Below are 17,476 nucleotides of genomic sequence, written 5' to 3'. Positions count from 1 at the left end.
CACAGATAAAACATTGTTCATTTTCAGAATCATAAAAATGGTATTATAAAAGCCAGTTTCTACATATGGTTTCAATTAAAAAAATAAAACAGAACAGTGTGTTTTAAAAAACAGTTACAACATGTGATAATATTGAAGAGCCTGGACACCACACAACCCTGGGAACAGCAGCATCCTCCTGAAGATACAGAGCTATTGGACATGTTGGCCCACAGCAATGGTTACCAGGGTTACAGATGTTTAAGATGATGAGTAATCATTTACGCGTGATAATATAAGTCCCCTACGGGTTGTGTCTGGTCCAGCCCAGCTCTAACTAACCTTTGACCCCTGACCTAGGGCCAGTCCTCCAGAGTCACTGACAGGCACACACACACACACACACACCTTTCAACCAATCAGATTCCTCCTCTGGAACTGGGTGTGTTTTAGCTTGCCGTGACCCCGGGTGGGCGGAGTTTAGGGGGCGAGGTAAAACACACATACTGCTCCAACAGGCTGGAACACTAACAGCTCTACTCGTCATCATCATCGTCCTCTTCATCGTCATCGTCCTCCAGGTCATCGTCGTCGTCATCATCGTCATCTCCGCCACCGGCCGCGGCGTGGGGCATTATACCAGACGAGCCCCCGGGACCGGGTCGCATCGGGGCCCGCTTAACGTTCGCACCGGACCGGTATGCAGCCATATCCTAGAGAGAGTGAGACAGAGAGAGACAGCGAGTGAGACAGAGAGAGACATAGAGAGAGACAGAGAGAGACAGAGAGAGACAGAGAGAGACAGAGAGAGACAGAGAGAGAGACAGAGACAGAAAGAGAGAGACATAGAGAGAGAGACAGAGAGACAAAGACATAGAGAGAGAGAGACAGACACAGACAGAGAGACACACAGACAGAGAGAGACAGAGACATAGAGAGACAGAGACAGACAGAGACAGACAGAGAGAGACAGAGAGAGACAGAGAGAGACAGACAGAGACAGACAGAGACAGAGAGAGACAGAGACATAGAGAGACAGAGAGACAGAAAGAGAGAGAGAGAGACATAGAGAGAGACAGAGAGACAAAGACATAGAGAGAGAGAGACAGAGACATAGGGAGAGAGAGACAGACACAGACAGAGAGACACACAGACAGAGACATAGAGAGACAGACATAGACAGAGCGCTTGGAATGAGATGATGGATGAGCAGGTGTCCACATTCTGCATAACAGGTCCCGTTCCTCTAGCGGGTCCCCTAACTAACAGGCCCCCTAACTAACAGGTCCCCTAACTAACAGGCCCCCTAACTAACAGGTCCCCTAACTAGCAGGTCCCCTAACTAACAGGTCCCCTAACTAACAGGCCCCCTAACTAACAGGCCCCCTAACTAACAGGTCCCCTAACTAACAGGCCCCCTAACTAACAGGTCCCCTAACTAGCAGGTCCCCTAACTAACAGGTCCCCTAACTAGCAGGTCCCCTAACTAACAGGTCCCCTAACTAACAGGTCCCCTAACTAGCAGGTCCCCTAACTAGCAGGTCCCCTAACTAACAGGTCCCCTAACTAACAGGTCCCCTAACTAACAGGTTCTCTAGCAGGTCCCCTAACTAACAGGTCCCCTAACTAGCAGGTCCCCTAACTAGCAGGTCCCCTAACTAACAGGTCCCCTAACTAACAGGTTCTCTAGCAGGTCCCCTAACTAACAGGTCCCCTAACTAACAGGTCCCCTAACTAGCAGGTCCCCTAACTAGCAGGTCCCCTAACTAACAGGTCCCCTAACTAACAGGTTCTCTAGCGGGTCCCCTAACTAACAGGTCCCCTAACTAACAGGTTCTCTAGCAGGTCCCCTAACTAACAGGTCCCCTAACTAACAGGTCCCCTAACTAGCAGGTCCCCTAACTAACAGGTCCCCTAACTAACAGGTCCCCTAACTAGCAGGTCCCCTAACTAACAGGTCCCCTAACTAGCAGGTCCCCTAACTAACAGGTCCCCTAACTAACTTGTTCTCTAACAGGTCCCCTAACTAACAGGTCCCCTAACTAGCAGGTCCCCTAACTAACAGGTCCCCTAACTAGCAGGTCCCCTAACTAACAGGTCCCCTAACTAGCAGGTTCTCTAACAGGTCCCCTAACTAACAGGTCCCCTAACTAACAGGTCCCCTAACTAACAGGTCCCCTAACTAACAGGTCCCCTAACTAACAGGTCCCCTAACTAGCAGGTCCCCTAACTAGCAGGTCCCCTAACTAGCAGGTCCCCTAACTAACGGGTCCCCTAACTAACAGGTCCCCTAACTAACAGGTCCCCTAACTAGCAGGTCCCCTAACTAACAGGTCCCCTAACTAACAGGTTCTCTAGCAGGTCCCCTAACTAACAGGTCCCCTAACTAACAGGTCCCCTAACTAGCAGGTTCTCTAGCGGGTCCCCTAACTAGCAGGTCCCCTAACTAGCAGGTCCCCTAACTAACAGGTCCCCTAACTAACAGGTCCCCTAACTAACAGGTCCCCTAACTAACAGGTTCTCTAGCGGGTCCCCTAACTAACAGGTCCCCTAACTAACAGGTTCTCTAGCAGGTCCCCTAACTAGCAGGTCCCCTAACTAGCAGGTCCCCTAACTAACAGGTCCCCTAACTAGCAGGTTCTCTAGCGGGTCCCCTAACTAACAGGTTCTCTAGCGGGTCCCCTAACTAACAGGTCCCCTAACTAACAGGTTCTCTAGCAGGTCCCCTAACTAACGGGTTCCCCGATGGGTCCCCTAACTAACGGGTTCCCCGATGGGTCCCCTAACTAACGGGTTCTCTAGCGGGTCCCCTAACTAACTTGTTCTCTAGCGGGCCCCCTAACTAACAGGTTCTCTAGCAGGTCCCCTAACTAACTTGTTCTCTAGCGGGCCCCCTAACTAACAGGTTCTCTAGCAGGCCCCGTAACAAACAGGGTCTCTAGCAGGTCCCCTAACTAACGGGTTCCCCGATGGGTCCCCTAACTAACATTTACATTTACATTTAAGTCATTTGGCAGACGCTCTTATCCAGAGCGACTTACAAATTGGTGAATTCACCTTATGACATCCAGTGGAACAGCCACTTTACACTTTAACGGGTTCTCTAGCAGGTCCCCTAACTAACGGGTTCCCCGATGGGTCCCCTAACTAACAGGTTCTCTAGCAGGTCCCCTAACTAACGGGTTCTCTAGCAGGTCCCCTAACTAGCAGGTTCTCTAGCGGGTCCCCTAACTAGCAGGTTCTCTAGCGGGTCCCCTAACTAACAGGTTCTCTAGCGGGTCCCCTAACTAGCAGGTCCCCTAACTAGCAGGTTCTCTAGCGGGTCCCCTAACTAGCAGGTTCTCTAGCGGGTCCCCTAACTAACAGGTCCCCTAACTAACAGGTTCTCTAGCGGGTCCCCTAACTAGCAGGTCCCCTAACTAGCAGGTTCTCTAGCGGGTCCCCTAACTAGCAGGTTTTCTAGCGGGTCCCCTAACTAGCAGGTCCCCTAACTAGCAGGTTCTCTAGCGGGTCCCCTAACTAACGGGTTCTCTAGCGGGTCCCCTAACTAACAGGTCCCCTAACTAGCAGGTTCTCTAGCGGGTCCCCTAACTAGCAGGTCGCCTAACTAACAGGTCCCCTAACTAACAGGTCCCCTAACTAACAGGTTCTCTAGCGGGTCCCCTAACTAGCAGGTCCCCTAACTAGCAGGTTCTCTAGCGGGTCCCCTAACTAACAGGTCGCCTAACTAACAGGTCCCCTAACTAACAGGTTCTCTAGCGGGTCCCCTAACTAACTTGTTCTCTAACAGGTCCCCTAACTAGCAGGTCGCCTAACTAACAGGTTCTCTAGCGGGTCCCCTAACTAGCAGGTCCCCTAACTAACTTGTTCTCTAACAGGTCCCCTAACTAACAGGTCCCCTAACTAACAGGTTCTCTAGCGGGTCCCCTAACTAGCAGGTCCCCTAACTAACTTGTTCTCTAACAGGTCCCCTAACTAGCAGGTCCCCTAACTAGCAGGTCCCCTAACTAACAGGTCCCCTAACTAGCAGGTCCCCTAACTAACAGGTCGCCTAACTAACAGGTCCCCTAACTAACAGGTTCTCTAGCGGGTCCCCTAACTAGCAGGTCCCCTAACTAGCAGGTCCCCTAACTAGCAGGTCCCCTAACTAGCAGGTCCCCTAACTAGCAGGTCCCCTAACTAACAGGTCCCCTAACTAACAGGTCCCCTAACTAGCAGGTCCCCTAACCAACAGGTCCCCTAACTAGCAGGTTCTCTAACAGGTCCCCTAACTAACAGGTCCTCTAACTAACAGGTCCCCTAACTAACAGGTCCCCTAACTAACAGGTCCCCTAACTAGCAGGTCCCCTAACTAACGGGTCCCCTAACTAACAGGTCCCCTAACTAGCAGGTCCCCTAACCAACAGGTCCCCTAACTAGCAGGTTCTCTAACAGGTCCCCTAACTAGCAGGTTCTCTAGCAGGCCCCCTAACTAACAGGTTCTCCAGTGGGTTCTCTAACTAACGGGTCCCCCGATGGGTCCACTAACTAACAGATTCACTAGCAGGTCCCCTAACTAACATGTTCACTAACGGGTGGTGAAGGAATGCATGTTCTTGTGTAGGACTGGCACATTGAACGTCTATATTGCTGGGTACACTTCCTGCGTTGCTCTTACAGATAGACCCCAGACCACTGATTATGCCAGTGTTCAGTTGACTGGGGACGCTCATTCTGCGAGCGTGTTTGTTCCCGTAGTAACGTAGAGTACCTTGTCGTATTTCTCCCTCAGTCGAAGAGCCTTCTCTTCAAACGGCTGTTTCTGGGTTGGAGTCTGTTGACCCCACATGATCCCCAGCTTCTTAGCTGTCTCTCCTATAGAACAGCCTGGAGACGATAATATATACATTATATATATACACTACTACATCCTATAGAACAGACTGGAGACGATAATATATACATTATATATATACATACACTACTACATCCCATAGAACAGACTGGAGACGATAATATATACATTATATATATACACTACTACATCCTATAGAACAGACTGGAGACGATAATATATACATTATATATATATACACTACTACTACATCCTATAGAACAGCCTGGAGACGGTAATATATACATTATATATATACACTACTACATCCTATAGAACAGACTGGAGACAATAATATATACATTATATATATATACACTACTACATCCTATAGAACAGACTGGAGACAATAATATATACATTATATATATACACTACTACATCCTATAGAACAGCCTGGAGACGATAATATATACATTATATATATATATACACTACTACTACATCCTATAGAACAGCCTGGAGACGATAATATATACATTATATATATATATACACTACTACTACATCCTATAGAACAGCCTGGAGACGATAATATATACATTATATATACACACTACTACATCCTATAGAACAGACTGGAGACAATAATATATACATTATATATATATACACTACTACTACATCATATAGAACAGCCTGGAGACGATAATATATACATTATATATATATATACACTACTACATCCCATAGAACAGACTGGAGACGATAATATATACATTATATATATATACACTACTACATCCCATAGAACAGCCTGGAGACGATAATATATACATTATATATATACACTACTACATCCCATAGAACAGCCTGGAGACGATAATATATACATTATATATATACACTACTACATCCTATAGAACAGCCTGGAGACGATAATATATACATTATATATATATATACACACTACTACTACATCCTATAGAACAGACTGGAGACAATAATATATACATTATATATATACACCACTACTACATCATATAGAACAGCCTGGAGACGATAATATATACATTATATATATATATACACTACTACATCCCATAGAACAGACTGGAGACGATAATATATACATTATATATATATATACACACTACTACTACATCCTATAGAACAGACTGGAGACGATAATATATACATTATATATATATACACACTACTACATCCCATAGAACAGACTGGAGACGATAATATATACATTATATATATATATACACTACTACATCCCATAGAACAGACTGGAGACAATAATATATACATTATATATATATATATACACTACTACTACATCCCATAGAACAGCCTGGAGACGATAATATATACATTATATATATATACACTACTACTACATCCCATAGAACAGCCTGGAGACGATAATATATACATTATATATATATATACACTACTACTACATCCTATAGAACAGCCTGGAGACGATAATATATACATTATATATATATATACACACTACTACTACATCCCATAGAACAGCCTGGAGACGATAATATATACATTATATATATATACACTACTACTACATCCTATAGAACAGCCTGGAGATGATAATATATACATTATATATATACACACTACTACTACATCCCATAGAACAGCCTGGAGACAATAATATATACATTATATATATACATATATACACACTACTACTACATCCCATAGAACAGCCAGGAGACGATAATATATACATTATATATATATACACACTACTACTACATCCTATAGAACAGCCTGGAGACGATAATATATACATTATATATATATACACACTACTACTACATCCTATAGAACAGACTGGAGACGATAATATATACATTATATATATATACACACTACTACTACATCCTATAGAACAGACTGGAGACGATAATATATACATTATATATATATATATACACTACTACTACATCCTATAGAACAGCCTGGAGACAATAATATATATATATACATATATATATATATAAATTTATATATATATAAATGTATATATATATATATATATAAATGTATATATATATATGTATGTATATGAGGTAGTATATATATTTATATATATATATATAATGTATGTATATGAGGTAGTATGTATATTTATATAGTAGTATAGGTCCTATATTTATATAGTAGTATATACTAGGTAGTATATACATTTATTTATATATATAATGTATGTATATGAGGTAGTATATATATATATATATATATATATATATATTATTGTCTCCAGGCTGTTCTATAGGATGTAGTAGTAGTGTGTATATATATATATATATATATACATACATATATATACATACATATATATAAATGAATGTATAAATATATATATATATATATATACACTACCTCATATAGAACAGCCTGGCAACAATAATACATACATTATATATATACACACTACACCACCACAACCCCCACAACGACACCCCCCACAACACCACGACCCCCCACGACACCACCCCATAACGATACCATGACAACGAACCCCCATAACAACAACACCACAACAAAGAACAAACAGAGTTGTTAGTAATAACATCATCAGTGTACCTGGGAACTCCTGTTTGACCGTAGGACGGAACTCTGCAGAGAACACAAAGAAGGCAGACCTGGGGAGGAAGGAAGAGGGTTAGAGAGAAGAACTGAGGGAGGAAGGAAGAGGGTTAGAGAGAAGAACTGAGGGAGGAAGGAAGAGGGTTAGAGAGAAGACCTGAGGGAGGGAGGAAGAGGGTTAGAGAGAAGACCTGAGGGAGGAAGGAAGAGGGTTAGAGAGAAGACCTGAGGGAGGAAGGAAGAGGGTTAGAGAGAAGACCTGAGGGAGGAAGGAAGAGGGTTAGAGAGAAGACCTGAGGGAGGAAGGAGAGTTAGAGAGAAGACCTGAGGGAGGGAGGAAGAGGGTTAGAGAGAAGAACCGAGGGAGGAAGGAAGAGGGTTAGAGAGAAGACCTGAGGGAGGGAGGAAGAGGGTTAGAGAGAAGAACTGAGGGAGGAAGGAAGAGGGTTAGAGAGAAGACCTGAGGGAGGAAGGAGAGTTAGAGAGAAGACCTGAGGGAGGGAGGAAGAGGGTTAGAGAGAAGACCTGAGGGAGGGAGGAAGAGGGTTAGAGAGAAGACCTGAGGGAGGAAGGAAGAGGTTTAGAGAGAAGAACTGAGGGAGGGAGGAAGAGGGTTAGAGAGAAGACCTGAGGGAGGAAGAGGGTTAGAGAGAAGACCTGAGGGAGGGAGGAAGAGGGTTAGAGAGAAGACCTGAGGGAGGAAGGAAGAGGGTTAGAGAGAAGACCTGAGGGAGGAAGGAAGAGGGTTAGAGAGAAGACCTGAGGGAGGAAGGAAGAGGGTTAGAGAGAAGACCTGAGGGAGGAAGGAAGAGGGTTAGAGAGAAGACCTGAGGGAGGGAGGAAGAGGGTTAGAGAGAAGACCTGAGGGAGGGAGGAAGAGGTTTAGAGAGAAGAACTGAGGGAGGGAGGAAGAGGGTTAGAGAGAAGACCTGAGGGAGGGAGGAAGAGGGTTAGAGAGAAGACCTGAGGGAGGAAGGAAGAGGGTTAGAGAGAAGACCTGAGGGAGGAAGGAAGAGGGTTAGAGAGAAGACCTGAGGGAGGAAGGAAGAGGGTTAGAGAGAAGACCTGAGGGAGGAAGGAGAGTTAGAGAGAAGACCTGAGGGAGGGAGGAAGAGGGTTAGAGAGAAGAACCGAGGGAGGAAGGAAGAGGGTTAGAGAGAAGACCTGAGGGAGGGAGGAAGAGGGTTAGAGAGAAGAACTGAGGGATGGAGGGTTAGAGAGAAGACCTGAGGGAGGAAGGAAGAGGTTTAGAGAGAAGACCTGAGGGAGGGAGGAAGAGGGTTAGAGAGAAGACCTGAGGGAGGGAGGAAGAGGTTTAGAGAGAAGACCTGAGGGAGGGAGGAAGAGGGTTAGAGAGAAGACCTGAGGGAGGGAGGGTTAGAGAGAAGACCTGAGGGAGGGAGGAAGAGGGTTAGAGAGAAGACCTGAGGGAGGGAGGAAGAGGGTTAGAGAGAAGACCTGAGGGAGGGAGGAAGAGGGTTAGAGAGAAGACCTGAGGGAGGGAGGAAGAGGGTTAGAGAGAAGACCTGAGGGAGGGAGGAAGAGGGTTAGAGAGAAGACCTGAGGGAGGGAGGGTTAGAGAGAAGACCTGAGGGAGGAAGGAAGAGGGTTAGAGAGAAGACCTGAGGGAGGGAGGAAGAGGTTTAGAGAGAAGACCTGAGGGAGGGAGGAAGAGGGTTAGAGAGAAGACCCGAGGGAGGGAGGAAGAGGGTTAGAGAGAAGAACTGAGGGAGGAAGAGGGTTAGAGAGAAGACCTGAGAGAGGGAGGAAGAGGGTTAGAGAGAAGACCTGAGGGAGGAAGGAAGAGGGTTAGAGAGAAGACCTGAGGGAGGGAGGAAGAGGGTTAGAGAGAAGACCTGAGGGAGGGAGGAAGAGGGTTAGAGAGAAGACCTGAGGGAGGAAGGAAGAGGTTTAGAGAGAAGAACTGAGGGAGGAAGGGTTAGAGAGAAGACCTGAGGGAGGGAGGGTTAGAGAGAAGACCCGAGGGAGGGAGGAAAAGGGTTAGAGAGAAGACCCGGGGGAGGGAGGGTTAGAGAGAAGACCCGAGGGAGGGAGGGTTAGAGAGAAGACCCGAGGGAGGGTTAGAGAGAAGACCCGAGGGAGGGAGGGTTAGAGAGAAGACCCGAGGGAGGGAGGGTTAGAGAGAAGACCCGAGGGAGGGAGGGTTAGAGAGAAGACCCGAGGGAGGGAGGGTTAGAGAGAAGACCTGAGGGAGGGAGGGTTAGAGAGAAGACCTGAGGGAGGGAGGGTTAGAGAGAAGACCTGAGGGAGGGAGGGTTAGAGAGAAGACCCGAGGGAGGGAGGAAGAATTGTATTGTATTTGATACACATTTAAAATACTCTCAAAAGTATGTGGACACCCCTTCAAATTAGTGGATTCAGCTATTTCAGCCTCACCCGTTGCTGTCAGGTGTATAAAACCGCGCACACAGCCATGCAATCCTCATAGACAAACATTGGCAGTAGATGTCAACTTTTTATTTAACCTTAATTTAACGAGGCAAGTCAGTTAAGAACCCATTCTTATTTTCAATGACGGCCTCCCGGGGAACAGTGGGTTAACTGCCTTGTTCAGGGGCAGAACGACAGATTTTTACCAACTGGTCAACTGTAATTGCTGTTATTGTGAAGAGGAAACATCTAGGAGCAACAACGGCTCCTCTGCAAAGTGGTAGGCCACACAATCTCACAGAACAAGAACGCAGAGTGTAAAACCCGTCTTTCTTGTTTCAACACTCACTACCAAGTTCCAAACTGCCTCTGGAAGCAACGTCAGCACAATAACTGTTTGTCGGGAGCTTCATGAAATGGAAGCCTAACATCACCATGTGCAATGCCAAGCGTCGGCTGGAGTGGTGTAAAGCTCACCACCATTGGACTGGAGCAGTGGAAACGCGTTCTCTGGAGTGATGATTCACGCTTCACCACCTGGCTGTTATAGCAGCAATGTTCCAACATCTAGTGGAAAGCCTTCCCAGAAGAGTGGAGGATGTTATAGCAGCAATGTTCCAACATCTAGTGGAAAGCCTTCCCAGAAGAGTGTAGGCTGTTATAGCAGCAATGTTCCTACATCTAGTGGAAAGCCTTCCCAGAAGAGTGGAGGCTGTTATAGCAGCAATGTTCCAACATCTAGTGGAAAGCCTTCCCAGAGGAGAGGAGGCTGTTATAGCAGCAATGTTCCTACATCTAGTGGAAAGCCTTCCCAGAAGAGTAGAGGCTGTTATAGCAGCAATGTTCCAACATCTAGTGGAAAGCCTTCCCAGAAGAGTGGAGGCTGTTATAGCAGCAATGTTCCAACATCTAGTGGAAAGCCTTCCCAGAAGAGTGGAGGCTGTTATTACAGCAATGTTCCACCATCTAGTGGAAAGCCTTCCCAGAAGAGTGGAGGCTGTTATAGCAGCAATGTTCCAACATCTAGTGGAAAGCCTTCCCAGAAGAGTGGAGGCTGTTATAGCAGCAATGTTCCTACATCTAGTGGAAAGCCTTCCCAGAAGAGTAGAGGCTGTTATAGCAGCAATGTTCCAACATCTAGTGGAAAGCCTTCCCAGAAGATTGGAGGCTGTTATAGCAGCAATGTTCCAACATCTAGTGGAAAGCCTTCCCAGAAGAGTGGAGGCTGTTATAGCAGCAATGTTCCAACATCTAGTGGAAAGCCTTCCCAGAAGAGTGGAGGCTGTTATAGCAGCAATGTTCCAACATCTAGTGGAAAGCCTTCCCAGAAGAGTGGAGGCTGTTATAGCAGCAATGTTCCAACATCTTGAGGAAAGCCTTCCCAGAAGAGGAGGCTGTTATAGCAGCAATGTTCCAACATCTAGTGGAAAGCCTTCCCAGAAGAGTGGAGGCTGTTATAGCAGCAATGTTCCTACATCTAGTGGAAAGCCTTCCCAGAAAAGTGGAGGCTGTTATAGCAGCAATGTTCCAACATCTAGTGGAAAGCCTTCCCAGAAGAGTGTAGGCTGTTATAGCAGCAAAGAGGGGGGGAGGTGTTCAATGAGCAGGGGTCCACATACTTTTGGTAATGTAGTGGTACACACCCCAGTCAGTGTGTACAGCAGAGTGTGTGTGACTCACGGGGGTCGTTTGGGAGCATTGGGGTCCTTCTTCCTCCTACCACTCTTGGCCATCCCCTTGGGGGGGACGTATCCCCTCATGTCCCTCTCATATCGCACCTTGTCGTTCTTCGCCATGTCCTCAAAACGACGTTTGTCAATCGCAGTCAGACCCTACATACAGGTATAAACACACTACATTATAACATCTTTATCAGTGGAAGCCTTCACAGTTATAAAACACACTACATTATAACATCTTTATCACATACACTTGTTGTAGCACCTTGTGTGTGTGTGTGTGTGTATGTATATATATATATATACACACACACATCACAGTGGTATAACACCATTATAACAGACACCGTGGTATAACACCATTATAACAGACACCGTGATGTAACACCATTATAACAGACATCGTGGTATAACACCATTATAACAGACACCGTGGTATAACACCATTATAACAGACACCGTGATATAACACCATTATAACAGACACCGTGGTATAACACCATTATAACAGACACCGTGATGTAACACCATTATAACAGACACCGTGGTATAACACCATTATAACAGACACCGTGATATAACACCATTATAACAGACACCGTGGTATAACACCATTATAACAGACACCGTGGTATAACACCATTATAACAGACATCGTGGTATAACACCATTATAACACCGTTATAACAGACACCGTGATATAACACCATTATAACAGACACCGTGGTATAACACCATTATAACAGACGTGGTATAACACCATTATAACACCGTTATAACACCCTGTGATGTGTATTAATATGTACCCTCCATCTCTCTGAACACTGCTTGGAGAACTCCGCGAAGTTGACCGACTGTTCTGGGTGTTTTCTCTTGTGTTCCTCCCGGCAGGTCTGGACGAAGAAGGCGTAGGCTGACGTCTTGCCCTTTGGCTTGTTAACGTCCCCTTTCACCATGGCGACACGACTGACTGAAACACCGGAAAAAATATACATTTACGACTATATCTTCTTTTTTTGCAAATTCATCTAGCTAAAGTGGCTAACTAGCTAGGCCCCACGTCGGATAAAACGTCAAAAAAGTACAAATGGATAGTTAGCTAGCTAACTATTGTAACGGCAACTAATGTTGTGCTTGTATGTGTGATGGATGGCAGACCAGGTGCCGTAGACTGTATAGTTTGCAGTGCGGTTAGCCTAGTTAGCCAACTAGCATGCTAGCTCGTTGAGAACAATGGGGCCACCATTTGCTTCCCGCCTAACGCGCTGCTAGCTCATCCCATCCCCCAGCGCTAGCATTTATGCTAAAGATGCTAACGCGCTAGTAGCTCATTCCATCCCCCAGCGCCAGCATTTATGCTGAAGATGCTAACGCTAGCCATCAGAATACATAGTTAGCTAACATTAGCTAGTGTGAAACATTTTACAGTATAGTTACGAGTAATCCTAAAGCAATGTTATTTTACATCTTAAAAAAAACAACAACCCAGATTTAGCCATTTCACCAGTTTAGCAAGCTGGCTAACATTTACAGTGACTCGCTCTGAAAATAGTATTATAACGTTACATTTTTTTGCTTGTTTTTTTTTGCAGGGAAACTAACATTTCTACAACTTTCAATGTATATTTAAAAGATGTTCCTGCTACTAACGTCCAATGTCTTTCATTACTTACATTTACCGGCCAGCTGAAGTTTGCAAGAATGAGTCTGGTTGTTTTTGTTGTTGTCGCTGCTGCTGTGTGCTTCTCCGGAGAGGATTGTTGACTGAGCATCAAACAGGATGGCTCTAAGACCCGCCCCCGGGCCCCCGTTGGCTGATTACGCTCATTAGAACACAGGGGGCGGAGACCACAGGGTTGAGATGGGCGGAGACTCATTTCTGATTGGCCAGTGTGCGTTCTTCCCTCTAGCCCGAATTTGGTCCGGAAGAACTCCCGTTGACCGAGCGCTGTTTGCTGGGCGGCAGATTTCGTGCGTTATGAACGTAATGGGGACGCCGTAGTTCTACTGTTATTGTTATTCAGATGATTTGAAGGTTTTTTTGTGTGCGTGTCTGTGATAGTTTATTACTAACTGGTTGACAACGGTAGCATTAATGTCTGTCCGATCAGATCTGACCATAATTCAAAGAGTTTAATAGTTACGTGACTTGTAGTTAAGGTGAAGATATTAAGCGATTCAGAACAGCATCAACGAAACGAACCTAGAATGGAATCGTTTATGGATAACTTCAGTGAGAGGAGTGACGTGGTAAGTTACGTTGTCTACTTTCGTTTATGTATTTTTTTACAATAGTTAGCTAGCTACATTTAAACAAAATACAGTATTTTTACTCATTCACCACACCTTTCGTTCATATCTCCTTTCTTATAGGAACGGGAGTGGCTGCAGGAGCTATTCGTGTTCGTGAGGGACAATCTGTTCCCGGTTCTCGGTCCAACCACCGGTAGTGTTTCCCCGGAACAGCTCTCGCTAGCCATGATACGGAGAGTGGAAGGGGCGGTGGGCTCCTCGTCTGCCCGGTCTCTGCCGCTCAGTTACAGGTGACCAGTTGATGTTGTTTACCGGCTCTGGCGTAAATGTGCACGTTTTAGCTCCAGCCTTGCACAAGCACAACTGATTACATTAACCAAGGGGTATTAATGATCCAGTTGATTAGTGTGTTAGTGCTGGGCTTGAACTAAAGTCTGCTTACTCGGTTTGTCACCAGGATCAGAGCTGGTTGGAGTCCTTTAGTTTAGGGTCCGTCTAAGGCAAATCAAATTGTATTAGTCACATGCGCAGAATACAACCGGTATAGGTCGACCTTACAGTGAAATGCTGAATACAACAGGTGTTGTAGACCTTACAGTGAAATGCTGAATACAACAGGTGTAGTAGACCTTACAGTGAAATGCTGAATACAACAGGTGTAGTAGACCTTACAGTGAAATGCTGAATACAACCGGTATAGGTAGACCTCACAGTGAAATGCTGAATACAACAGGTATAGGTAGACCTTACAGTGAAATGCTGAATACAACAGGTGTAGTAGACCTCACAGTGAAATGCTGAATACAACAGGTGTAGTAGACATTACAGTGAAATGCTGAATACAACAGGTATAGGTAGACCTTACAGTGAAATGCTGAATACAACAGGTGTAGTAGACCTCACAGTGAAATGCTGAATACACCAGGTGTAGTAGACCTTACTGTGAAATGCTGAATACAACAGGTGTAGTAGACCTTACAGTGAAATGCTGAATACAACAGGTGTAGTAGATCTCACTGTGAAATGCTGAATACAACAGGTGTAGTAGACCTTACTGTGAAATGCTGAATACAACAGGTATAGGTAGACCTTACAGTGAAATGCTGAATACAACAGGTGTAGTAGACCTCACAGTGAAATGCTGAATACAACAGGTGTAGTAGACCTTACAGTGAAATGCTGAATACAACAGGTGTAGTAGATCTCACTGTGAAATGCTGAATACAACAGGTGTAGTAGACCTTACTGTGAAATGCTGAATACAACAGGTATAGGTAGACCTTACAGTGAAATGCTGAATACAACAGGTGTAGTAGACCTTACAGTGAAATGCTGAATACAACAGGTGTAGTAGACCTTACAGTGAAATGCTGAATACAACAGGTGTAGTAGACCTTACAGTGAAATGCTGAATACAACAGGTGTAGTAGACCTTACAGTGAAATGCTGAATACAACAGGTGTAGTAGACCTTACAGTGAAATGCTGAATACAACAGGTGTAGTAGATCTTACAGTGAAATGCTGAATACAACAGGTATACTGTGTCTTGCCAAAGTATTCGACCTCCTTGAACTTTGCGACCTGTTGCCACATTTCAGGCTTCAAACATAAAGATATAAAACTGTATTTTTTTGTGAAGAATCAACAACAAGTGGGACACAATCATGAAGTGGAACAACATTTATTGGAGATTTCAAACTTTTTTAACAAATCAAAAACTGAAAAATTGGGCGTGCAAAATTATTCAGCCCCCTTAAGTTAATACTTTGTAGCGCCACCTTTTGCTGCGATAACAGCTGTAAGTCGCTTGGGGTATGTCTCTATCAGTTTTGCACATCGAAAGACTGAATTTTTTTCCCATTCCTCCTTGCAAAACAGCTCGAGATCCTGGGTGGCAGGAAGCTTGGCCCCGGTGATGTACTGGGCAGTACGCACTACCCTCTGTAGCACCTTACGGTCGGAGGCCGAGCAGTTGCCATATCAGGCAATAATGCAACCAGTCAGGATGCTCTCGATGGTGCAGCCGAGGAACCGTTTGAGGACCCAAATATTTTTAGTCTCCTGAGGGGGAATAGGTTTTGTCGTGCCCTCTTCCCTGATGTGGACACCAAGGAACTTGAAGCTCTCAACCTGCTCCACTGCAGCCCTCAACATCACCAGAGGAACAGAGGAGAAGTAGGATAAGGGTACGGCTAAAGACTATACGAACTGGCCGTCTAGCACCTTCGGAACAGAGAGTAAAAGGAGCATGTTTCTGGGCACGATAGCATAGATTCAAGGCATAATGTACAGACAAAGGTAAATTAGGATGTGAGTACATTGGAGGTAAACCTAGGCATTGAGTAATGAAGAGAGAGAGATAGTCTCTAGAGATGTTTAAACCATGTGATGTCATCGCATATGTAGGAGGTGGAACAACATGGTTGGTTAAGGCATATTGAGCAGGGCTAGAGGCTCTACAGTGAAATAAGACGGTGATCAGTTACCAGGACAGTAATGGACGAGGCATATTGATATTAGAGAGAGGCATGTGGGTCCAGTGAGTGGTTGGGCTGACTGGGGACAAGGCGATTCAAACAGTTAGCAGGCCAATGCTAACAGTTAGTTGGTAGGGGCTAAACAACTTATCAGTTTGCAGACCAGGGCTGGCAAGCAAGCAGTTTACAGGAGCTAGCAGTTAGTAGGTAGGGGCTAAACAACCTAGCAGTTTGCAGACCAGGGCTGGCAAGCAAGCAGTTTGCAGGAGCTAGCAGTTAGTAGGTAGGGGCTAAACAACCTAGCAGTTTGCAGACCAGGGCTGGCAAGCAAGCAGTTTGCAGGAGCTAGCAGTTAGTAGGTAGGGGCTAAACAACCTAGCAGTTTGCAGACCAGGGCTGGCAAGCAAGCAGTTTGCAGGAACTAGCAGTTAGTAGGTAGGGGCTAAACAACCTAGCAGTTTGCAGGAGCTAGCAGTTAGTAGGTAGGGGCTAAACAACTTATCAGTTTGCAGACCAGGGCTGGCAAGCAAGCAGTTTGCAGGAGCTAGCAGTTAGCAGGTAGGGGCTAAACAACCTAGCAGTTTGCAGACCAGGGCAAGCAAGCAGTTAGCGGACCGTGGCAGGCAAGTTATCCTTTGGGGTACGTCGCGATGGGGGTAAGTCTGTTTTTGCCTCTTCGTGCGGTGATGTCGATAGACCAGTCGTGGAATTAGTAGGGTTCCAAGTAGCTCTAGGTAGCTAGCAGGCCTAGCAGGTTAGCAGAATGGGCCTTCAGCGGGCATCGCGCCTGTTGGAATCCTCGGGCAGATTATGTCGTTATTCCAGTCGTAGAGGATCGGCGGGGTTCCGTGCCCTGTACCGGCAGTAGAAGGGGTCCGGATATTGTAGCCCAGGAGTGAGCCGGGAGATGGTTCTAGCATGGGCTAGCCCCAGGCTAGTTGGTGCTAGCTCCGGGACGGAAACGTTAGCCAGGAGTAGTCAACCCGGGTTGCTGTTAGCTAGCTGTGATGATCCAAATGAAAAGGTTCATAGTTTGCGGTAGGAATCCGGGGATATGGACAGAAAAATAGGTCCGGGATGCTCTGGTTTGAAACGTGTTGTACGAACTGGCGAGAGCTTTCCGAGCTAAAGGTTAGCTGATGACCGCTAGCAGTGGTTAGCTGACTGATAGCAGGTAGCTAGTAGCTAGTTAGCTAGCTAGCTTCAGTTGAGGTATTCCAGTTCGGAGGTAAATAGAAATACTTTAGGGGGAAAC

The 17,476-nt window shown here is 45.6% G+C and overlaps 2 protein-coding genes across 2 annotated transcripts in view; one reads left to right on the top strand and one right to left on the bottom strand.

Moving 5' to 3' along the window:
* hmgb2b (high mobility group box 2b) lies at positions 1-13,249 on the bottom strand. The gene is made up of 6 exons (XM_064940878.1): positions 13,164-13,249; positions 12,297-12,460; positions 11,492-11,643; positions 7,418-7,476; positions 4,730-4,845; positions 1-692 (listed from the first exon to the last, which is right to left on the bottom strand). The coding sequence occupies exons 2-6, from the start codon at positions 12,444-12,446 to the stop codon at positions 516-518; spliced, it is 654 nt and encodes a 217-aa protein (XP_064796950.1). The 5' UTR covers positions 12,447-12,460; positions 13,164-13,249; the 3' UTR covers positions 1-515.
* A 159-nt stretch (positions 13,250-13,408) lies between these two features.
* The window catches only part of ctc1 (CTS telomere maintenance complex component 1), a 55,312-nt gene continuing 51,244 nt past the window's right edge, over positions 13,409-17,476 (top strand). Inside the window, 2 exon segments of the mRNA XM_064940880.1 lie at positions 13,409-13,740; positions 13,864-14,033. Of these exon segments, the coding sequence (XP_064796952.1) occupies positions 13,711-13,740; positions 13,864-14,033 (200 nt within the window). The 5' untranslated portion in view covers positions 13,409-13,710.

This window comes from Oncorhynchus masou, chromosome 27 (genome assembly GCF_036934945.1).
Source record: "Oncorhynchus masou masou isolate Uvic2021 chromosome 27, UVic_Omas_1.1, whole genome shotgun sequence".
NCBI lineage: Eukaryota > Metazoa > Chordata > Actinopteri > Salmoniformes > Salmonidae > Oncorhynchus > Oncorhynchus masou.
This window is presented reverse-complemented; position numbering and strand designations above follow the sequence as displayed.